Source organism: Elephas maximus, chromosome 23 (assembly GCF_024166365.1).
Source record: "Elephas maximus indicus isolate mEleMax1 chromosome 23, mEleMax1 primary haplotype, whole genome shotgun sequence".
In the NCBI taxonomy this organism is placed as follows: domain Eukaryota; kingdom Metazoa; phylum Chordata; class Mammalia; order Proboscidea; family Elephantidae; genus Elephas; species Elephas maximus.
The window spans coordinates 50,809,436-50,832,869 of NC_064841.1; the positions used below are offsets into that span (position 1 = coordinate 50,809,436).

The window sequence follows — 23,434 nt, forward strand, 5'->3', positions numbered from 1 at the left end:
AGGAAATGTTCACGATCATTAGCCATTAGAGGAATGCAGATCAAAACTATAACGAGATTTTATCTCACTCCAACAAGGCTGGCATTAATCCAAAAAACACAAAATAATAAATGTTGGAGAGGATGTGGAGAGATTGGAACACTTCTACACCGCTGGTGGGAATGTCAAATGGTACAACCACTTTGGAAATCGATTTGGCGCTTCCTTAAAAAGCCAGAAATAGAACTACCATACAATCCAGCAATCCCAGTCCTTGTAATATATCTTAGAGAAATAAGAGCCTTTACACGAACGGATATATGCACACCCATGTTTATTGCAGCACTGTTTACAATAGGAAAAAGATGGAAGCAACCAAGGTGCCTATCAATGGATGAATGGATAAATAAATTATGGTATATTCACACAATGGAATACTACACATCGATAAAGAAGAGTGAGGAATCTGTGAAACATTTCATACCATGGAGGAACCTGGAAGGGATTATGCTGAGTGAAATCAGTTGGTTGCAAAAGGACAAATTTGGATAAGGCCACTACTATAAGAACTTGAGAAATAGTTTTAACTGAGAAGAAAACATTCTTTTGTGGTTACGAGAGGGGGGAGGGGGAAGGAGAGAGGGGCATTCGCTAATTAGTAGATAAGAACTACTTTAGAAGAAGGGACAGACAGCACGCAATACAGGGGAGGTCAGCACAATTGGACTAAACCAAAAGCAAAGAAGTTTCCTGAATAAACTGAATGCTTCGAAAGCCAGCGTAGAAGGGGCAGGGGTCTGGTGACCATGGTTTCAGGGGACATCTAAGTCAACTGGCCTAATAAAATCTATTAAAACATTCTGCATCCCACTTTGAAGAGTGGTGTCCGGTTTTAAACGCTAGGAAGCAGCCATCTAAGATGCATCAATAGGTCTCAACCCAGCTGGATCAAAGGAGAATGAAGAACACCAAGGACACAAGGCGATTATGTGCCCAAGAGACAGAAAGGGCCACATGAACCAGTGACTACATCATCCTGACACCAGAAGAACTAGTGGTGCCCAGCTACAACCAATGACTGCCCTGACAGGGAACACAATAGAGAACCCCTGAGGGAGCAGGAGAGCAGTGGGATGCAGACCACAAATTCTCATAAAACGACCAGACTTAATGGTCTGACTGAGACTAGAAGGACCCCGGTAGTCATGTTCCCCAGACCTTCTGTTGGCCCAGGACAGGAGCCATTCCTGAAGCCATCTCTGCAGACATGGATTGGACTGGACAATGGATAGGAGAGGGATGCTGGTGAGGAGTGAGCTTCTTGGATCAGGTGGACACTTGAGACTATGTTGGCATCTCCTGCCTGGAGGGGAGATGATAGGGTGGAGGGGGTTAGAAGCTGGCGAAATGGACACGAAAAAGAGACAGTGAAAGGAGAGAGCAGGCTGTCTCATTAGGTAGAGAGTCATTGGGAGTATGTAGCAAGGTATATATGGGTTTTTGTGTGAAAGACTGAGTTGATTTGTAAACTTTCACTTAAAGCACAATAAAAATTAGAAAAAAAAAAAAAGTGCCTGGCAGCCTTCCCAGCTCTCATCTTGCAGGGTGAAGGCCGTTTCTCAAGAGAACAAAGAAGAAGAGAGACGAAGGCTATGGGAGCCAGCAGGGTTTTGCATCCCTTTGGAAGAGACCAGTGCAACTGGCGCAATAAAAAATGATTATAGATTGCTTAGTGCATCATTACAACATTAGTTACGTATGTCAAACTCTGAATCACTCAACTGAATAGAAGAAAACACTTGCAAGGTACTAGGGTCACAGGATCTTAAGGCCCTGTCCAGTGCGGAGAGCATAAAGCATACATTAAGAGCAAGAATGAAAGTGTGCACAGGTGGTATGGGATCACATTGCCCACAGGAGAGAAGAAGAAGAGGCGAGACTTCTCAGACAGGTATCATCTGAGAATAATCTTGTACGGTGACAGTGATTACAGAGTTTCCTAGGCTCCCAAAATTAGTGTGGTGGCTACAGGAGATATTTTACAGACACCCAAGTGTCATCCTTTGGTAATCTGCTTTCTGGCTGGTGTCATCAGGATTTATGAGAGCTTGGTTTCCTTCGCTCCGCCTCTCCACACACAGGCGGCCCGCTCCCTTCTTTTCCCTTTCCACCCCCCGAGCCCCTCGCCCCCTAGAGGGCCGTCCACCGCCCTCCAGGGTCACCAGCCCTGCACCGCTCCCCCGAGCAGCTCGCCGTCCCACGCCCCGCCCCCTCGAGACCGCCTGTCCTGCCCCCACCCCCGCGGGGCGCGCCCGGCACCGCCCCTCCGCGCGGAGGAGTGTGGGAACGGCTTCCCTGGATCCCGCTCTTGGTAACGGCTCCGGGCGCAGCGGTCTGGCCTGAGAAGACGGAGGCGTAGTAGATTCGCACAAAGGCCGCGTCTTCCTTGGGCTTTACGCGTGGTCACCCCCATTCCCCTCAACGTGAGGTAGGAAAAAGGCTGGGTGGGCAGAGAGTACTTCCGAGCGTCCCTTCGCCGGCGCGGGCGAAGATGCTCCGACCCGAGTAGAAGGCCGATTCTGGCTCGCGCCCTTTTGGCAGATTGAGTCTGGAACGCCGACCCCGCTCCCCCCGGATTTTCCGGCGGCTCCGCCTTGTGGTGCAGTTCCTTGGCTGCGCGGGCCCACTAGGCTTTGGAGGCCCCGCCCGCCCCTCGCCCCCGCAGCCCGCCCCTCGCCCCCGCAGCCCGCCCCTCGCCCCCGCAGCCCGCCCCTCGCCCCCGCAGCCCGCCCCTCGCCCCCGCAGCCCGCCCCTCCGGTACCACCGACGCCCATTCGGGGCGGGGCGGGGTGGGGGGGGATGCGGAGGCGGAGGGGGGGAGGCGGGGGAGACGGGGGACAAGCCGTGGGATGTGTGGTTCCGTCACATTTCTGCTTTAGGTGCCTACATTTGTCAACTCTGAAACGCCAGTGTTGATTTCCAAACGTTTGTTTCCAGTGGTCACGAGTTTTTATTACTCTTTTAACAGGGGCAGGCAGTTTTAATCTGCCGAGATGACTATTCCAAGTCACATAGTTAACAAATTCAAAAAAATCTAACCATTTGACCACCACTTGAATTTTGCGTTGAACAGGACTCTTTAGTTTTTGTGTTGTACTGTAAAGCTTTTGAATTTGCTCGTGAAAGGTTTAGTCAGGAGTGAAATGTAAAATTACCTAACAACGCATAAAGTGTGTACATCTCGCAAAGATAAAATATTACGAAGATTCGAAGCACTTTTTTCCCCAGACCTAGAATTCCATTTTTTCATTTACAAAGCTAATTTTCTGGTTGTGGGCTACACTAGGCATCTTAGAAATAGACTGTCCATCGTAGTCATAAAAAAAGAAATCAACACTTAAAAAAGGTTTTACAAGCAATGAGGTGGCATCATCTCCAGATTATCTTAACATAAAAGCCTGTTGTGTGTTGAAAGTGCTTTTGAAATAGCTTGGACAATCCAGGACCACTTGAATTGTAGTATTTGTTCTGTCACTCATAGCTGTGAACCCGTTGTTGTGAAGTCAATTCTGACTCAATAGCAACCCTATAGGACAAAGTAAAGCTGCCCCATAGGGTTTCTAAGGAGCTCCTGGTGGATACGAACTGCCGACTTTTTGGTTATCAGCCGAACTCTTAACCACTACGGCACCAGGGTTTCCCTCATAGCTGTTAGCCATGGGTAATTCACTTCACCTTTCATGGCCTTTGTTTCCACAAATTTAAAATAAGCACGTTCAATAAGATGTCTCTTCAACTAAAGACTCTTCCAAGTCTAAATTTTTTTCAGTTGGTTCTCTAGTTATAAAAGTTGCACATTTTTATGACTTTGTGTATAAGCTAAGCTGACTTAAATAGGGCTTATATTCGGGAAGATTTTGTTTAGCATAGTACAGTCATTCAGCCTTATCTGCGTGGGATTGGTTCCAGGGCCCCTGCAGTTGGTCAGGTGTTTTATATAAAATGGCATGGCATTTGCGTATAACCTACACACATCCTCCCATATACTTCAGATCATCTCTAGATAACTTACAGTACCTAATGCTGTTGCTAGGTGGAAACTCCAGGGTCTGCTCAGCATGACTTGTCTCAGCCAATAAACGAGACCAGGGCGGGAGAGTAGAAAGGTACCTTTATTTCATTGTGTAAGGAAGGGAATAGTAGGCAGTGCTGATGCCAAGACTGCTTATCGAGGGCTAGGGAGAATGTTACTTTTAAGGGGTTTACAAGTAGCAAGTTCATACAAGTTATGTCAACAACATTCTTAATGATACTATGTAAGCTGAGCGGGGTTTACATATAACTTCATGCATTGTGGGTTGAGAAAATGGTGGATAAATTCCACCTGGTGTGAGGAAGTTACTATGTATGAGGTATTTAATGAGCTGAAAGGTTATCCTGAATGTCAACATTGTGCTTAAACTGGTTTCCCCCAATTACCTCTAGTTTTGGGCAGTAGTTAAGGAGAGGGGAACCAGGATTTAATGTAAAGCTATGGGGCATGCCAAGCAAGCTCCTTGAGGCAGTGGAACTTTCCACAGCCTGGGGACCTCTGTCTTAATACTAATGCTTTGTAAATAGTTCATCACAATTGAAGACTTGCCCTGGAAGTAAGCCTTTCTCTTCTATGAGTATATTCAGCTCTTTTGGGAACACTGATGATGCCTTGGCATCAACTGATGCCAATTCTCCAGTAATCTTTAAGTTCTCGAGGCTGTAGCACTTTACATAGGTAGCCAGCCATGCCTTACTAGCCTTAAACTCCTTCCTCCCACTCAACCCCCTCACATTTAGCCTTTGAGGGATTGCTTTGACCATTTCATTGCTTTTTAGGAGCCATTTTTTCACAGAAACAAAGAGTGCACACAACACAAGTAGAGAATGAATGAGATGCAAGGCAGACAATGCTCAAACAACGGCTGAGGATCTGTGAAATGATGGGAGGTTACAGCAGAGTATGCTTACACATTACTCCATTCCTGTGGATTTAGCATAGCGTTCAGCATGCAGCAAATTCAAGTTTTGGTCTTTTGGAACTTTGTTTTTACCGTTTTTTTCTTTTTTGGATATTTTCAATCCGTGGTTGGTTGAATCCAAGGATGCAGAACCTGCAGGTATGGACGGCTGACTGGTTTTTAGCATGGCTTCCAAACCAGCAGAATCAGCATCACCTTGGAACTTGTTTAGAAATGCACATTGTAAGAGGTGGAGGGGTGGTGATATCCCCCATAGTAGATTTCCTCAGTCAGAAAGGGGGGGCAGCAATCTATTTTAACATGCCCTTAGGAATCTGATACACACTAAAGTTTGAGAACAGCTGGTTGGCATTATCTGACCTAAAGCTTTTGAGTTAAAGTACTTTATCTTCCACTAGTTACTTTTAATACCATTTTGAAGGTATTGTGGGATGAATTGTCTTTTGACAGTTGATTTTATAGTAGTGAATTTTCATCTTCAGAAATTATTGAGAAATTAACTCAAAATGGATTAAAGACCTAAATGTAAGATCTAAAACTATAAAACTCTTAGAAGAAAACCCAAGTGTAAATCTTCTTTGGATTAGGCCATGATTTCTTAGATACAACACCAAAAGCTCAAGTAACCAAAGAAAAAATGGATAAATTGGACATCGTAAATTTTAAAACTTTTGTACTTCAAAGGACACTATCAAAGTGAAAGGACTGCCTTCATAACGGAAAATATTTGTAAATCATGTATCTGATAAAGGTCTGGTATTCAGAATGTATAAAGAATTCTACTGCTCAACAATAAAAGGACATAAGACCCAGCTAAAAAACGAGCAAAGGCTCTCAATAAACATTTCTCCAGAGATCCATCGATACTCGATAAGCATATGAAAAGATGCTCAATATTGTGAGTCATGAAGGCAAATGCAGATTAACACCACAGTAGGATACCACTTTAAACACACTAGGGTGGCTGTAATCAAAGTCAGATAATAACAAGTGTTGACAAGGATGTGGAGAAATTAGAACCCCTATACACTGCTAGTGGGAATGTAAAATTTTACAGCCGTTTTGGAAGACAGTATGGCAGTTTCTCATAAATTTAAGCGTAGTGTTCCCATTTGACCTAGCTGTTCCACTCCTAGGTTTATGTCCAAGAGAAACAAAAATATGTCCACGTAAAAACTTGTACACAAATGTTCACAGGAGCGTTATTCATAATAGCCAAAAAATAGAAACAATCCAGATGTCCATCAGTAGATGGATGAATGGATAAACAAAATGTGGCATAGGTTTAAAATGTAATATTATTTCCATAAAAGGGATAAAGTACTGATACATGCTACAATGTTAATGAATCTTGAAAACATGCTGAGTGAAAACGGCCAGCCATTAAAGACCATGTATTATGTGCTTCCGTTTATATGAGATGTGCAGAATATGCAAATTTATAGAGATATAAAGTAGATTACTGGTTACCTAGGGCTGAGGGTGGATGTGGAGGATAGGGAGTGATAGCTAAAGAGTATGGAGAAATGAATTATATGATAAAAATATTCTATAATTGATTGTAGTGATAGTTGCACATCTGTGAGTATACTAAAACTCATTTCATTGTTCACTTTAAATGGGTGAATAACATGTGAATTATATCTCAATAAAGCTGTTAAAAAGAAAGAAATGAAGTACTCATATGCTACAACATGGATGAACCTTGAAAACATTATGCTGGATGAAAGAAGCCAGACACAGAAGGCCACACAGTGTATGATTTCATTGTATAGAGTCCACAATAGGCAAATCCATAAAGGCAGAAAGTAGATCGGTGGTTGCCTAGGGCTGTGGGGGTTAGGAGGAAATGAGAAGTGGCTGTTAAGGGAATGTGGTTTCTTTTTGGGGTGATGACAACGTTCTAAAATTAATGATGGTGATGGTTGCACAACACTGGATATACTAAAAAGCATTGAATTGCACAGTTTATAAAGGTGAACTTTATGGTATGTGAATTATATCTCAATAAAGAAATTAATAATAAAAAGTTATAAGAAACCATATAATTTGGTATTATTCTGAGCAATAAGATTAGGCTGAAATTACTGGAACACTTAAAATTGTATAAACTCCAAAGAAACTATTTTAAAACAGGTGAAATAGTTCAATAGAAGATCTAAATTTTGGGGGTAAGTATCCCTTTCCAAAAACTTGCCTAACATGTTGACTTGATTTGAATGCTACTTTTTCTGTGAAGCCTTTCCCGATTCCCTGTTGTTGTCATTACTTGCCACCAAGTCCACTCTGACTCATGGTGACCTTATGTATAACAGGATGAAACATTGCCCAGTCCTGCACCATCCTTACAGTCTTTGGTATGTTTGAGCCTGTTGTTGCAGCCACCATTCCAATCCGTCGTATGAAGGGTTTTCCTCATTTTCACTGACCCTTTACTCTATCAAACAGATGCCCTTTTCTAGTGATTGGTCTTTTCTGATGATATGTCCAGAAGCAGCAAGACTAAGTCCTTGCTTCTGAGGAACATTGTGGCTGTCTTTTTTCCGAGACAGATTTGTTCACTCATTACTCTTTGTCAACACCACAATTCAGATGCATCGACTCTCTTTTGACCTTTTTCAGTGACCAGGTTTCCCATGCATATGGGTCAGGTTCACCTTAGTCATCAAAGTGACGTCTTTGATTTTTAACACTTTAAAAGAGGGCTTTTGGAGATCTGCCCAGTGCTATATGTCATTTGATTTCTTAACTGCTGCTTCCATGGGTATTGATTGTGGATCCAAGTAAAATGAAATCCTTGACAACTTCGATATTTTCTCCATTTATTGTGGTGTTACTTATTGTAGTCTTTGACCTTTATCAGTAATTGCTTCAAACCACTTTGTTAAGCAAGGTTGTATCATCTGAATATCGCTGGTTGTTAATGACTCCTTCTCCAATCCTGATGCCCTGTTCTTCATCATATAGACTAGTTCTTGGATTATTTGTTCAGCATACAGATTAAATAAGTAAAGTGAAAGGATACAACTTTGCGGCACACTTTTCTGATTTTAAACCACAGTGTCTCCTTATTTGGTTTGAGTGACTGCCTCTTGGTTCATGCACAGGTTCCACATGAGCACAATTAAGTGTTCTGGAATTCTCATTCTTCATAATGTTATCCATAATTTGTTATGATGCGCAGAGTCGAATGCCTTCACATAATCGATAAAACACAGGTAGACATCTTTCTGGTATTCTCTGCATTCAGCCAAGATCCATCTGACACCAGCAGTGATATCCCTTGTTCCACATCCTCTTCTGAATCCATCTTGAATTTTGGCCATTCCCTGTATGGCTGTAGTTGTTTTTAAATTATCTTCAACAAAATTTTTGCTAGCATGTGATGTTAATGACACTGCTTGATAATTTCCTCGTTCTATTTGATCACTTTTCTTTGGAATGGGCACAAATATGGATCTCTTCCATTCGAATTTCTTAGTTATTATATTTGGCTCATGTTTCTATTAAACTTTGCTTTACAATATATTCTGTCTCGCATTTTCTCCACATTTTATTATGAAAAATTTCAAATGCATAGCAAAGGTGGAAGAATTTTACAGTGCACATCATGCCTGTTACCTAGATTCTACCATTAACATTCTTACTGTATTTGCGTTATCACATACCTGTCCATTTTTTCATTTCTTTATCTGTCAGTCCATCTTGTATTTTATATATTTAAAATGAAATTAAAGATATCATTATACTTTCTATTAAATACTTCATCAAGCATATTAATTAGAGTTCAGTGTTTGTTTCCAGTTTTTTTTCTTTTGAGTTAAAATTTACAAGAGGAGCACAGCCTGTTCGGTTTTCACAAATGTGTGTGCCTGTGTAACACAAACCCCTCTAAAGATGGAGAACGTTACCATCACCTGAGAAAATTCCCTCATGTCATTTTCCGTTAAGTCCCTGCCTTCCACCCCCAAGAATCAACCACTGTTCTGATTGTTCTTATCATAGATTAGTTTGCCTATTTTAGAATTTCATATATATGAACTAATGTAGAATGTACTCTTTTATGTAAGTTTACTCAGCGTAATTTCATATTGTTACCTATATCAGCAATAAAAATCTTTTTTATTAGTATTTTACTACTGTTTTATTTATTAGTATTTTTTCTTAACTGTATAAATATACCACATTTTGCTTATTGATCCTATTGATGAACACTTGATCTGTTTCTAATTTTTGGCTGTTGTGAGTAAAGCTTCTATGAAAATTTGTGTACAAATCTTTTTGTAGTCATATGTTTTCATTTCTCTTGGGTAGATCACTTAGGAATGAAATTACTGGATCGTAACAAGTATATGTTAATTTTATGGTCAGATCTTTTTCCAAAGTTGTACCATTTTATACTCCCACTAACAATGTATGTTCTATATACTTGCTAACATTTGGTACTGTAAATCTTTAAGCTATTCTGGTGAGTTTGTAGTGATATCCCATTGTGGTTTCTGCCTTGAATATTAATTGATTATTACATGTCTTTCTTCTGTACTTGGTACTAAGCTCCTTGAAAATAAGGACAGTCAACTGTAGTGCCTATCACTCTTCCTTTTTTTTTTTTTTATAACAACTGTGGAAACTATGTATAGGTAAGTGTGACCAAAAAGGGTGTGTGAGGCATAGACAGCAATTTGACCTTTTGCTTGTAATTCCTGAGAGCCTTGAGGACAGAGGCTCACCTGGGGGCCTGATACTGACTTAGCCTCATAAGGCATAATGTAATTTATCATGACCACGTGGTGAGGCCAGTAAAGGCTTTGGAAGATGGGCTCAGAGAGCTTCTGGGTTGGAGAGAGTGAACATCTACTCACAGGAGGGTAGTGCATCCTCTTTGGGACATATAGGCTCTGCATGGGGAACTCCTCCTGGGCCTCACCCAATGCATCTCTTCATTTTATCCTTTCTTGTTATATTAAAGTGTTATCATAGGTATGGTGTCTCCTGTGAACTCCTGGACCATTCCAGCGAATTATGAGACCCAAAGGAGCAAGGGAAGCCTGGTGGTGTGAAGTGAAGACAGTTATGTGGACTCCTGGGCTTGCAGCTGGTCTCTGCTGATGCAGCCCGGGGTGTCTGAGGATGAGAGAGAGAAAGGATTGAATGGTCTGAAGTGGAGGGAGTCACAAGGGATTCTGGAGCTTGCAGCCAGTACCCCCTGACGCAGCCCTGGTGGTAGGGGGTGAGAGAGATGGGCTGTGTGGAAAGACTGGAATCTCTGAACTGATGAGGGAAAGGAAGCTGAGATTTCCACTGGACACAGCTGCTGTGTCGAATAGGATTTATTAGCCACCACATATTTGGTGTCAGAGGTGGGCGGCCTTAGTTTCCCTGGACTGGTATGTATAATTGGCACTGTGAGCAAGATTGGCTAGAGCGAACCTGATAGTACAGGATGTTAAATAATTGTACTTGGAGTTAAGAATGATTTCATATGCCAAGAACATACTTACACTGCCAATTTTTTGTAGGTGTAAATGATGCAAAATGTGCACCTGGCTCCAGAGACAGATGAAGATGATCTTTATTCTGGTTACAATGACTACAATCCAACCTATGATACTGAGGTAAATTTCCACTGAGAACAAAAATTGCACAGGAGGAAAGATCAAGAAAGTAGTCATGGAAACTAAGTGGAGCTATACACTTGTATTCTTCAGCGCTAGCTATATAAATGTATAAAAGACTTAGATCACCTGAAGGTGCCTGTCTTAGGCTGAGTTCACTAGAGAAGCAAAACCGGTGAAGCGTATATATATGTAGAGAGAGAGAGAGAAAGATTTATCTTGAGGAAATGGCTCACATGATTATAGAAGCTGGCAAGTCCCAAGCCAGTGGGTCAGACGTCAGGCTGGAGGCATCTCCTGACCCATGTAACAGTAGGGGCTGACGAACCAAAGATCAGTGGGTAAGATTGTAGGCTGCTGGCTCAGGTCCCAAGAACTGGAGGTCAGATGATGACGAGCTGGATGCAGGGTCCAGAGGAAGTAAGTGAACTTCGCCAGAATGTCCATATATATTTTGGATGCAGGCCAGACCCTGAGTAAACTCCCCTGACAACTGATTGGCTGATCACATCAGATCTCATCATGGAAGATGACTACGTAATTACATAACTGCCAAACCACTGAGAATCATGGCCCAGCCAAGTTGACACACAATCTTCATCATCACAGTACCTGAAATAGGTTTGTTTTTTTTTAATGCTGTAAATTTGAAGTTACGTAGTTATTTTTTCTTCTATTATATGAATATTTTATAGAAAAATTAGGAAATAGAGGTAAGTCTAAAGAAAAATTAAAATCATGGAAACTCTCTTCACTCAGAGAAAACCATTAACTTACAGTGCCTACCTCTAAACATTTCCATACATAGATATACATACATCCTATAGCTCTATATGTCTTTGAATAAAATGAGATTATGCTGTGTGTCCTGTTTTGTAACCTGCTTTTTCTTTTCACAAGTCCATTTATGCCAAAGATATATATCTGCTTAATATTTTTTTTTTAATATTTAGTGGTATAGTAATGTTCAGTGGCGAAATTGTTAATAAGACAAATTTCAGTGTTTTAAATCTATTTGCATCCCTTATGAGGATTGCAGCTTCCAAATTGTAAAAAACAAAACTAAAAACTCTTTATAAAAGTATCTTGAATTATAGTATAGGGAGAAAAAATAAGGGAGAAGAATGCAGGTGTTAATTTACTTGCTAGGATGTGAGAATCAAATATTAGCATTTATAGGACTTTAATTGAGGAAATATTTTATTCTAGAGTTTTATATATAGCTTTTAGTAATTTTTAAAATAGTTTATGTGGAGTAAATTTTTCCCCTTCTGAAGTAAAATGTAAAACCGGAAAGAAAACAAGGGAAGAGTCACTTATTCTATGTGAAAGAAAAATCTGGGAAATATTGGTCATTATAAACAACTTGAAAATCATTACAGATAGTTTCAAAAATACAGAAAATCAGAGAAAAATAATATAAAATAACATAAACTCTTTTACCCAAAGATAACTTTTATTGGATGTATTGCCGAACGTTTTGCTGTATTCCTTTGTCTTTTAATATACTCAGATGTTTCCCTCATTTTTTGAATGTGCAAATGACACAAATACATAGATATGATTGTAGTGTCTATGTTTTAAAAATATACATTACAATGTAAGCATTTTTTTAAGTTAGTATAAGGTTTGGAAACCATTGAAACCTCCCCTTTTCCCAGTCACAGAAGTAATGCATACTCTTTGTTATAAAACAAAATTACCCATGATCCCATCATGGTTTTCTCTCAATTTATCTGGAATAGAACTAGCATTTACTTTTCTATTTGCTTCTTTGCATTCGACCACACCATAAGCAGTACTCATGGTATTAAAAATTTAAATAATTAATTTTAATGACTGCATTATACAAATATATATGGTTAATTAAAACCATTTTCTCATCACAGAATATTTCCAGTTTTCTGCTGTTGTAAATAACATTGCAATGAATAACTATGCATACATAATTTTTTGTATTTTGGGCAAATATTTCCTTGGATAGATGCCCAGAAGATGAATTAATAAATCATGAATAATATGATTATTTTCAAAGCACCAGAGAAACTTCCGAACTCTTCAGTTACGTCATAATAATGTGACTTTATTATTTAATTTGAAGTAAAATTAACAGTAAGATAAAAATATTTGTTTTATAAAAAATATTTGTTTTATCCATAGTTTTCTTTTAATTAGAAGAACAGTAAGTTTAGTAGATATTCATGTGTTCTGCATATCGTTAATCACATCACAAGGAAGAGAGAAATTATATCGGTTTGGTTCTTGTAAATGGTGAATTTGCTGACAATTCTTTTTAGTTTGTCATTTAGTTAAAATTTTTTGAGCGGATTAAATAAGGTTTTATCAGTACTTCAGGAATATTAGAACACTTCAACCAAAAGATCTGCCAAAACGGAAGTATAATTATCTAAAGAATCTAGCTAAAGTTTGCTTTTGGCTTTATACTGTGTATGAAAGTTTCTCAGTTTCTGTGGCTGGCTGAGAATTATGTACTTATTTAATTTTATGTAGCTGTTAGGAAATGTTATAAAGATGATTTAAATAAAAAACAAGAACACTTAAATGTATTAAAGTCCTATTTTAAAGTGCATCGTACTTACATTCTGGTTCTATAAACATTTTGTTTTAATTATCTGTAGATGTTTTAGAAGTTACTTGATTAGCTAACTACTCAATTTTTATGTGTTGTTTGTATTTTTAATAATCAGCATGTATATTTTTGTGGAAAGTAGGTTCAGGTAAATCAGAGAGGAAGGTATGAGAATTGAGCATAAAGTATATGAAGGATCCAAGGTGTCATGGATTAAATTGTATTCTCCCAAAATATGTGTATCCATTTGGCTAGGCCATGATTCCCAGTATTGTGTGATTGTCCACCATTTTGTCATCTGATGTGATTTTCCTATGTGATGTAAACCTTGTTTCTATGATGTTGACGAGATGCATTTAGTGGCAGTTATGTTAATGAGACAGGACTCAATCTACAAGATTGGATCCTGTCTTGAGCCAGTCTCTTTTGAGATATAAAAGAGAGAAGCAAGCAGAGACGAGGGGACCACATATCACCAAGAAACAGGAGCCAGGAGAATAGCACGTCCTTTGGACCCGAGTCCCTGTGCCGAGAAGCTCCCTGATCGGGGAAGTTTGATGACAAGGACCTTCCCCCAGAGCTGATAGAGAGAGAAAGCCTTTACCTGGAGCTTGCACCCTGAATTTGGACTTCTGGCCTCTTAGACTGTGAGAGAATATATTTCCCTTTGTTAAAGCCACCCACTTTTGGTATTTTTGTTATAGCACTGGATGACTAAGACATAAGAGTTTGTGTTGGGCAATAAGTAGTAGGAAATCAAGGCTGGTTAGAAGATTCAGGTGGGTAAATTCGAGAGAGTGTAAAAATGCCATTTTGTCCAAGAAACCCGAGAACATTTCTGTCCTGCCCTTGACTAATGACCCTTTCCTAAAAGGGAGAGGGAGGGAGATATTGAGATCTAGTCATAGCCACTTTGAAGAAAGAAAAAGAAGAAAGGTCATGTCCTTGTGTACTTTATCTTTTAACTGGGCATGATGACAGACCCATTTCGACACTGGCTAGTAAAATGTCCTTAAAATTGGCTAACATTATCAGTGCTTCTCTTCCTAGAGGAGGAAGGAGCTTTCATATCTTGGGTAGACTAAAGGGGAGAAGATTTGAGGACAGAAGCCCTTGAGCTCCTACCCAGATGTGAACAGATGGGGTAAGATTAAATTATCCAGGATCTTGAATGCCTAACAGGGCTTACATTTTTTCCAATTCCCACTTCCTGTTGAATGTTAAGTTTGCCTTTTCATTTTAGGAATTGGAGAATGATACAGCTTTTCAGCAAGCTGTGAGAACTAGTCATGGCAGAAGACCTCCAGTAAGTGAATTTTAAAGTATTTTGAATGGAAGAATTTCTTCATGCTCCTGCAAATGTAAATATTATTTACATAAGGCATTAGAACAGGTTTATCTAAAACATTTTTTAAAAATTGTCTTTCTAATTGTGTGTTGTGTGTGTCTGGTGAAAATACACATACCAAAACATTCACCACTGTAGCAGCTTCCACATTTGTAATTCAGTAATGTTGATTATATTTTTCATGTTATGGCACCATTATCAATATACTTTTCCAAAATATTCCACCACCATTAATATAAACTCAATGCCTCCCTACTACCCCTGAGGAGCCCTGGTGGTGCAGTGGTTAAGAGCTGGCCTGCTAACCAAAAGGTGGGCAGTTCGAATCCACCAGCTGCTCCTTGAAAACCTATGGGGGAGTTCTGCTTTCTCTTACAGGCTCTGTGTCAGTCATCTAGTGCTGCTATAACAGAAATACCACAAATGGATGGCTTTAACAAAGAGAAATTTATTTTTTCACAGCCTAGTAGGTCACAAGTCCAAATTCAGGGTGTCGGCTCCAGGGGAAGACTTTCTCTGTGTTGGCTCTAGAGGAAGGCCCTTGTCCTCAATCTTCCCCTGGTAAAGGAGTTTCTCAGCCACATGGTGGAGGGAGGTCCTTGTCCTCAATCTTCCACTGGTCAAGGAGCTTCTGAGGCACAGGGACCCTCTGTCCAAAGGACACGCTTTGCTCCTTATGCTGCTTTCTTGGTGGTATGAGGTCCCCAACTCTCTGCTTGCTTCCCTTTTCCTTTCCTCTTATCTCTTGACAGATAAAAGGGGGCAGACCACCCCCCAGGGAAAATCCCTTTACATTGGATCAGGGAGGTGACCTGAGCCAGGGTGGTGTTACAACCCCACCCTAATCCTCTCAACATAAAATTACAGTCACAAAATGGAGGACAACCACACAGTACTGGGAATCATGGCCTAACCAAGTTGACACATATTTTTTGAGAGACACAATTCAACCCATGACAGGGTTGCTATGAATTGGGATCTACTCAACAGCAACGAGTTTGTTTTTTTTTTTTTTGCACCACCCCTGATAACCATCAATAATACTTGGTTTCTTTATATTTGCATGTTTCGTATACATGAGATCCTTTTGTGACTGACTGACTTCACTCAGCATAAGGTTTTTGAGGTTCATCCATGTTGTAGCATGTATCAGAACTTCACTTCTCTTTACAGCTGCATAATATTCCATTGTATATGTACTGTATACCACATTTTATTTATGCATTCATTTCGGTTGTTTCCACATTTTGGCTGAAAAGTGCTGCAGTGAGCATTGGCATACAAGTTTCCGTTTGCAGTCCTGCCTGCACTTCTGAGTGTATACCTAGAACTGGGATTACTGAGTCATATGACAGTTCTAGTCTTTTCTGATATTTTATTTTCGTACAATAGGTGAAGGTTTACAGAGCAAACTAGCTTCTCATTAAACAATTGATATATGTATTTTGTGACATTGGTTGCCAACCCCACTACGTGTCAACACTCTCCCCTTCTTGAACTTAGGTTCCCCATTACCAGCTTTCCTGTCCCTTCCTGCCTTCTCGTCCTTGCCCCTGGGGTGGTGTGTCCATTTGTTCTTGTTTATGGGCCTGTCTAACCTTTGATTAAAGGGTGAACCTTAGGAGTGACTTCATTACTAAACTCAAAGGTTGCCTGGGGGCCATACTCTTGAGGTTTCTACAGTCTCTGTCTTTGGACTAACCTTTCCCTTGTGACTTTGGTTTTCTTCATTCTCCATTGTTCCAGATGGGATGAGAGCAGTGGAGTATCATAGATGGCTGCTCACAAGCTTGTAAGACCCCAGCAGCTACTTACCGAAGTAGAATGTAGAACATTTTCTTTATAAACTGTGTTATGCCATGTGAGCTAGATGTTGCCTGAGACCATGGTCCCCAGAGCCCTCAGCCCAGCAGTTCCGTCCCTCAGAGAATTTGAATGTGTCTATGGAGGTTCCATGACCTTGCCTTGTATAAGTTGTGCTGCCTTTTCCAGTATTGTGTACTGTCTTACCCTTTACCAGAATTATCACTCATCTATTATCTATTTAGTGTTTTTCCATCCCCACCCTTCATCTCCCTTGTAACCATCAAAGATTGTTTCTTTTTATGTGAAAACGTTTTCATGAGTTTTTACAGTAGTGGTCTCATACAGTATTTGTCTTTTTGTGGTTGACTTATTTCACTCAGCATAATGCCGTCCATATTCATCCATGTTATGAGATGCTTCAGAGATTCATCATTTTTCCTTATTGTTGAGTAATACTCCATTGTGTGTATGTACAGTAGATTGTTTATCCATTCATCTGTTGATGGGAATCTAGGTTGTTTCCATCTTTTTGCTATCACGAACAGTGCTGCAGTGAACATGGGAGTACATATGTCTATTCGTGTGACACCTTTGCCCATTTTTTAATTGGGTTATCTCTCTTTTTGTTGTAGAGGTATTGGACCTTTGTTGAATTTGTCATAGCCAAAATTTTTCTCCCAGTGTGTAGGTTTTCTTTTTACTTTTTTGGTGAAGTCTTTTGATGAGCCTGTGTTTAATGTTTAGAAGATCCCAGGTATCTAGCTTATCTTCTGACATTTGTGTATTGTTAGTTATGGCTGGTATCTTGTTAATGACGTGTATTAGGGCCTCTAGCATTGACCCTATTTTTCCTTCTATGATCTTTATAGTTTTTGGTTTTATATTTAGGTCCGTGACTCATTTCAAATTAGTTTTTGTTTATGGTGTGAGATATGGGTCCTGTTTCAATTTTTTTGCAGATGGAATCCAGTTTTGCCGGGACCATTTGTTAAAAAGACTGTCTTTTCCCCATTTGATGAACTTTTGGTGTTTGTTGAAGATCAGGTGATTGTAGGTGGGTGCATTTACATTTGGGTTCTCAGTTCTTTTCCAGTGGTCAGTGTATCTGTCGATGTACCAGTACTGGGCTGTTTTGACTACCGTAGCTATATGGTAGGTTCTGAGGACAGGTAGTGTGAGTCCTCCTACATTCTTCTTCTTCAGTAGTGCTTTACTTATCCGGGGCCTCTTTCCTTTCCATATAAACTTAATGATTAGTTTTTCCATCTCTTTGAAGAATACTGTTGGAATTTGGATTGGGATTGCATTGTGTTTGTAGATTGCTTTGAGTAGAATTGACATTTTTACAATGTTGAGTCTACCTGTCCATGAACATGGTATGTTTTTCCATTTATGTAGGTCTTTTTTGGATTCTTGTGGTAGCATTTTGTAGTTTTCTTTGTATAGGCCTTTTACATCCCTGGTTAGATTTATTCCCAAGTATTTTATTTTTTTAGGTACTATAAATGGTATTGTTTTCCTGATTTCCTTTTTGTCTATTCTCTTTATTGGTGTATAGGAATCCAACTCATTTTTATGTGTTTATCTTGTATTATGCAACTTTGCTGAATCTTTCTATTCTAGTAGTTGTCTCGTGTAGTCTTTCGGGTTTTCTACGTATAGTATCATATCATCCACAAACAGGGACAGTTTTACTTCTTCCATACCAATTTGGATGCCGTTTGTTTCATTTTCTTTCCTTATTGCTCTAGCTAGGGCTTCTAACACAATTGTAAATAGAAGTGGTGATAAAGGGCATCCTGGTCTTGTTTCTTTTCTCAAGGGGCTGTTTTCAGCCTCTCTCCATTAAGAATAATGTTGGGTGTTGATTTTGTACAGACGCCCTTTATTATGTTGAGGAATTTCCTTTCTATACCTATTTTTATTGAGAGTTTTTCTCATGAGTGTGCATTGGACTTTGTCAAATGCCTTTTCTGGGTCAGTTGTTTTGATGATGCGATTCTTTTATTTATGTGGTGGATTACATTGATTGATTTTCTAATGTTGAACAATCCTTGAATACCTATTACGAATCCCACTTGGTCATGGTGTATTTTTTTGATATGATGCTGAAATCTGTTGGCTAGAATTTTGTTGAGAATTTTTGCGTGTATATTCATGAGAGATATTGGTGTGTAATTTTCTTTTTTTGTGATGTCTTTGCCTGGTTTTCCAGGGTCATGCTGGCTTCATAGATTGAATTCAGAAGCATCCCTTCTTTTTCTACGTACTGAAATAGTTTGAGTAGTACTGGTGTAAGCGCTTCTCTGAGTGTTTGGTAAAATTCTCCAGTGAAACCATCTGGGCTAGGGCTTTTTTTTGTTGAGAGTTTTTTTTTTTTTTTTATTAACTTTTCAAGCTTTTCTCTTGTTATAGGTCTGTTCAGATTTTCAACTTCAGTTTATGTTAGGTTAGGTAGGTAGTGTGTTTCTAGATATTTATCCATTTTCTCTAGCTTTTCTAATTAGTTGGAGTACAGTTTTTCATAGTACTCTGTTATTTTCCTTTTTATTTCAGTAGGGTCTGTTGTAATGTCCCCCATTTCATTTCTTATTTCTGTTATTTCTATCATCTCTTGTTTTTCTTTTGTCAGTGGTTTGTCGATTTTGTTAATTTTTCAAAGAACTAACTTGGCTTTGTTGCTTCTTCCTGTAGTTTTTCTATTCTCTATTTCATTTATTTCTGCTCTGTTCTTCATTATTTCGATTCTTCTATTGGCTGTGGATTTCTTCTGCTATTTTCTTAGTTGTTCGAGTTGTGTAGCTAATGTTTTGATTTTGTCCTCCTTTTTTGATGTGTACATTTGTTGTTATAAACTGGTATTTTAGCACTGCCTTTGCTGTGTCCCAGACGTTTTGTTATGATGCGTTTTCATTGTTTGGTTCTAGGAATTTTTTTATTTCATCTTTGAGTTCTTCTATTTCCCGGTGGTTTTTAAGCAGGATGTTATTCAGTTTCCAAGTATTTGATTTTTTTCCTGTGCCCTTCCTGTTATTGATTTATAGTTTGACAGTGTTGTGATCAGAAAATATTTTTCATATTACCTCAGTGTTTTGGATTTTTTGAGGCTTGGGTTGTGGCCTAAGATGTGGTCCATTCTGGAGAATGTTCCATATGCGTTGTAAAAGAATGTGTACTTTGCTGCTTTTGGGTGAAGTGTCCTGTGTATGTGTATGAGGTCAGGTTGTTTGATTGTGGCCTTTAGATCTTCTATATCTTTGTTGAGTTTCTTTCTTGATGTTCTGTCCTTTATCAAGAGTGGTGTGTTGAAGTCTCCTACTATTATTGTGAAACTGTTGTTTTCTCTTTTAAGTGGTGTTAGAGTTTGTTTTATGTATTTTCGAGTCCTGTCATTGGGTGAGTAGATATGTAGTATGGTTATGTCTTCATGATGGACTGTTCCTTTAATCATTTCATTACACTCTTTTTTGTCCTTTATGGCGGATTTTGTTTTAAAGTAGGTTTTATCTGAGATTAGTATTGCCACTCCTGCTCTTTTTTGGTAGCTGTTTACTTGATGTATTTTTTCCATCCTTTGATTTTTAATAAATTTACATCTTTTCTATGGTGTGTCTCGTGTAGACAGTGTATTGATGGGTCTTGTGTTTTAATCCATTTGGTCAGTCTCTGTCTCTTTATGGGTGCATTTAGGCCATACAAGATCACTGTGATTATTGATAGGTGTGAGTTTTTTATTGTCATTTTTTATTGTGGTTTTTTGTGGTGATGACGTTTTCTTTGTTCCTCTTAGTCTCCTGTGCTGAATTCCTTTTATTTATGGATTTTTTTTTCCATTTCGTTTGTTTTTGTAGATTTTGAGTTTACCGAGACTTTATGTTGTTGTTCTTTATTTTGGCGAGTAGATTTGTTAACTGTCTTTGTGGTTATCTTGAAATTTACCCATATCTTCATAAGTTTGAACCAGTTTTTTATTACTTGGTATTTCCGTGTCTTCCACTCCACATGAAAGTTCTGTACCTACACTGTTTATTCCCTCTTCTGTTGTTTTGATGTTGTTGTCAATTATGGATTAACTTCTCTAGTTCCCTGTTGTAAATAATTTAGTTTTGTTTTATCCTTGAGAGTTCATTACCTAGGTTGGTATCTGGCTGATGAGGTTTTGCATCCTAGATTCAGGCTGTTGTCTGGTTTTGTTGTTTTATAACCGAAGGACTCCCTTTAATAATTCTTGTACATTTGGTTTGGTTTTTATGTATTCCCTTAATTTCTGTTTATCTGGAAAGATCCTAATGACATCATCATATTTGAGTGAGAGTTTTGCAGGGTATAGTACTCTTAGTTGGCATTTTTTTTCTTTCAAGGTTTATATATGTGATCTCATTGCCTTTTTGCCTGCATGGTTTCTGTTGAGTAATCAGAGCTTAGTCTTATTGTTTTCCCTCTGTGTGTGACTTCATTTTTCTCTTGCTGCTCTCAGGATTCTTTCTTTGTCTCTGATTTTAGTGACTGATTTTCTTTTGATGTCTGTCTTATATGGCGTTCATTGAGCTTCTTGGATGGTCAGCTTTTCATCTTTCGTGATATTAGAGAATTTTCCCTCAGCAGTTCTTCAGTGATCCTTTCTGTGTTTTCTGGTTTTTCCCCTTGTTCTGGGACCCCGATCACTTGAAAATTTTTGCTTTTGATTATAACCCACATCACTCTCAAGGGTTCTTCATTTTTATTTGTTCTTTTCTCTGATTTTTCTTCAAAGTGATAGCCAAGGATTTGTCTTCTATTTCACTGAACCTGTCTTCTATTGTTTCACACCTGCTCCTCAAACCTTCTGTGACACTGTCCATTTCTGAAATCTTGTTTATCTTTTGGATTTCTAATTGCCGTTTTTCTAATATTTCTAGTTCTGTGCTTACTTTGATGTTTTGTTCCTGTATTCTTTTATTGAATTCTTCCATTGTTTTGTCTCTCTTTTCTGTGATTTTGTATTTTTCATGATTTTGTCTTTTTTCCCTATTTTTGTCTGCTTTTTCTGTCATCTCTTAGATAGCCCTGAATATTAGAGTTTCAAATTCCTCATCAAGTATTTCCAGTGTCCTTCGTTATACTGAAAGTCATCTGGTGTTTTATTTTGGACACCTGCTGGAACCATCTTGTCTTTTTTTTTTTTTGTGTATGTGTTGATATTGTCTGCTGTCTTCGGAACATTCAGTAATTATTTTCTTCATTTACGTAGATTTGTTTGTTTTGTCCCGCTTTTTTGTTTTGTTTGATTATGTCTTGGCAGGCAGACTGGGCATTCTTTGTTGTTTGCTTGTCTTTGGGCACGATACTTCTCACCACCTTGTCCAGCGGGCAGACCAGTTGCTTACCTGTGGTGCAGCAGGGCAGGTCCAGTGGAGGGGGAGGGGTGGGGATGGGTCTTTTGTGGCATGTACTGGGGCCGACAGGGTGGGGCCACGGGACAGTACAGGGCAGGTTCTGGTTGTCTGCGCCTGTGTTGCTAGTGGTGTGGTGCTCAGTGTGCAATGCAGATATTCAGAATGGAATGAGAGGATGTGATGTGTGGAGCTAAGTAGATGTGAGGAAGAAGAGAAACAGAAGCCAAAAATGAGACAAAACAGCAAATAAACAAAAAATCAAAACAAGGTGCTGTGAGAGCCTCTAGTTGTAGTGGCACAGATCTGGGGAAGTCATATGCCGGTACCTTCCTATTCAGGCAGTGTGGTACAGCCTGTCAAGAAGGGGCAGAGTTGGCACACATGGCTAGGTGGGCAGGAGAAAGGAAAGAAGGGAAGGGAGAGAGAGAGAAGAAACTGGAAGAAAAAAAAGCACATGTGGCTAGGTGGTTAGAAGAAAGGAAATGAAGAGAGAGACAAGATACCAAGGAAAAAATGCCAGGTGTTGGGGAGGAAGGAAAGGAAGAAAAGTAGAGACAGACAAGAAACTGGAGAAAAAGAAAACAAAAATGCCCTGAAGGAGCCCATCAGAAGCAGTTCACCAGTTGAGCAGCACTACACAGCTCATCTAGAAGGGGTGGAGATGGCATACGGTGCCTGGTGTTCAGGAGTAAAGGAAAGAAGGTAGATAGAGACAAGACACTGAGAGAAGAAGAAAAAAAAAATGCCCCAAGGGAGCCCACCAGCATGGCAGCATGGACCAGGGAAGGGACTCCCCAGCCGAGCAGCACTGCACAGCCCATTGCAAAGGTGCAGAGATCACACAAAGCGCCACATATTTGAGAGAAAGGAAAGACAGGAAGGTAAAGAGAGACAAAAAACTGAGAAATGAAGAGGAAAAAAAAAGCCCCTAGGGAGCCCACCGGTTTGGCAGTGTGGACCGGGGAAGGGACTCCCCAGCTGAGCAGCACTGCATGGCCCGTCAGGAAGGATCAGAGATGGCACATGGTGCCAGGTGTTTTGTAGGAACAGAAAGGAAGGAAGGCAGAGAACGACAAGAAACTAGAAAAGAGAAAAAAAAAAAAAACTACGAGGGAGCCCACTGGCTTGGAGACATGGACCAGGGAAGTGGTTCTCTAGCCAAGTGGCGCTGTTCAGTACGTTAAGAAGGAGCAGAGATGGCAGGCAGTGCCAGGTGTTCGTGAAAAAGGAAAGGAAGGAGGTGAGAGAGAGAGAAGAAACCAAGAAAGCAACAACAGCCAGAAAAAAATTGCTCTGAAGGAGCCAGCTGGTGGGGGTGGGGTGAGTTTAGGCGGCAAGGAGCCAGCATCTTTCTGGCCAAGGAATCACAGCCACTGGAAAGGAGTGGAGGCCATGCAGGGGGAGGAAAGATGGGGGGGTGGAAAAGTATGCATCACTGGTTACTGGGTGCTCTGTCTCCTGCTGGGGACTCCATGAATCTGCTGTCCCATACTCCTCATCCACTGTTGCTGGTGGCTGAGGGGTCCAGGATGTCAGATCTGTGCCACGTTAGCTGATAGGGGTGCTCCAGTCCCTAGGTCTCCTCATTCTCTGTTCTCTTGTCAATTTCTTATTCTGTTCAGTGTTTGGATGAATTCTTTATCTGTTAATTTAATGCTTAGGGTCCAGCATTGATGTTTGTTTTACTTAGTTTTTTGGGTCTTTGC

General features: G+C 39.7%; 1 protein-coding gene across 6 annotated transcripts in view; it reads left to right on the forward strand.

Moving 5' to 3' along the window:
• Positions 1 to 2,296: 2,296 nt before the first annotated feature.
• The window catches only part of IFT88 (intraflagellar transport 88), a 240,607-nt gene continuing 219,469 nt past the window's right edge, over positions 2,297 to 23,434 (forward strand). For 5 of the 6 annotated variants that reach the window (XM_049867325.1, XM_049867329.1, XM_049867328.1 and 2 more), the window contains exons 1-3: positions 2,297 to 2,467; positions 10,514 to 10,609; positions 14,443 to 14,505. In XM_049867325.1, the coding sequence (XP_049723282.1) occupies positions 10,520 to 10,609; positions 14,443 to 14,505 (153 nt within the window). In that variant the 5' untranslated portion in view covers positions 2,297 to 2,467; positions 10,514 to 10,519. Of the gene's footprint in view, positions 2,468 to 10,513; positions 10,610 to 11,073; positions 11,231 to 14,442; positions 14,506 to 23,434 lie in introns of those variants that run through there. The other variant, XM_049867331.1, reaches the window with a different exon arrangement.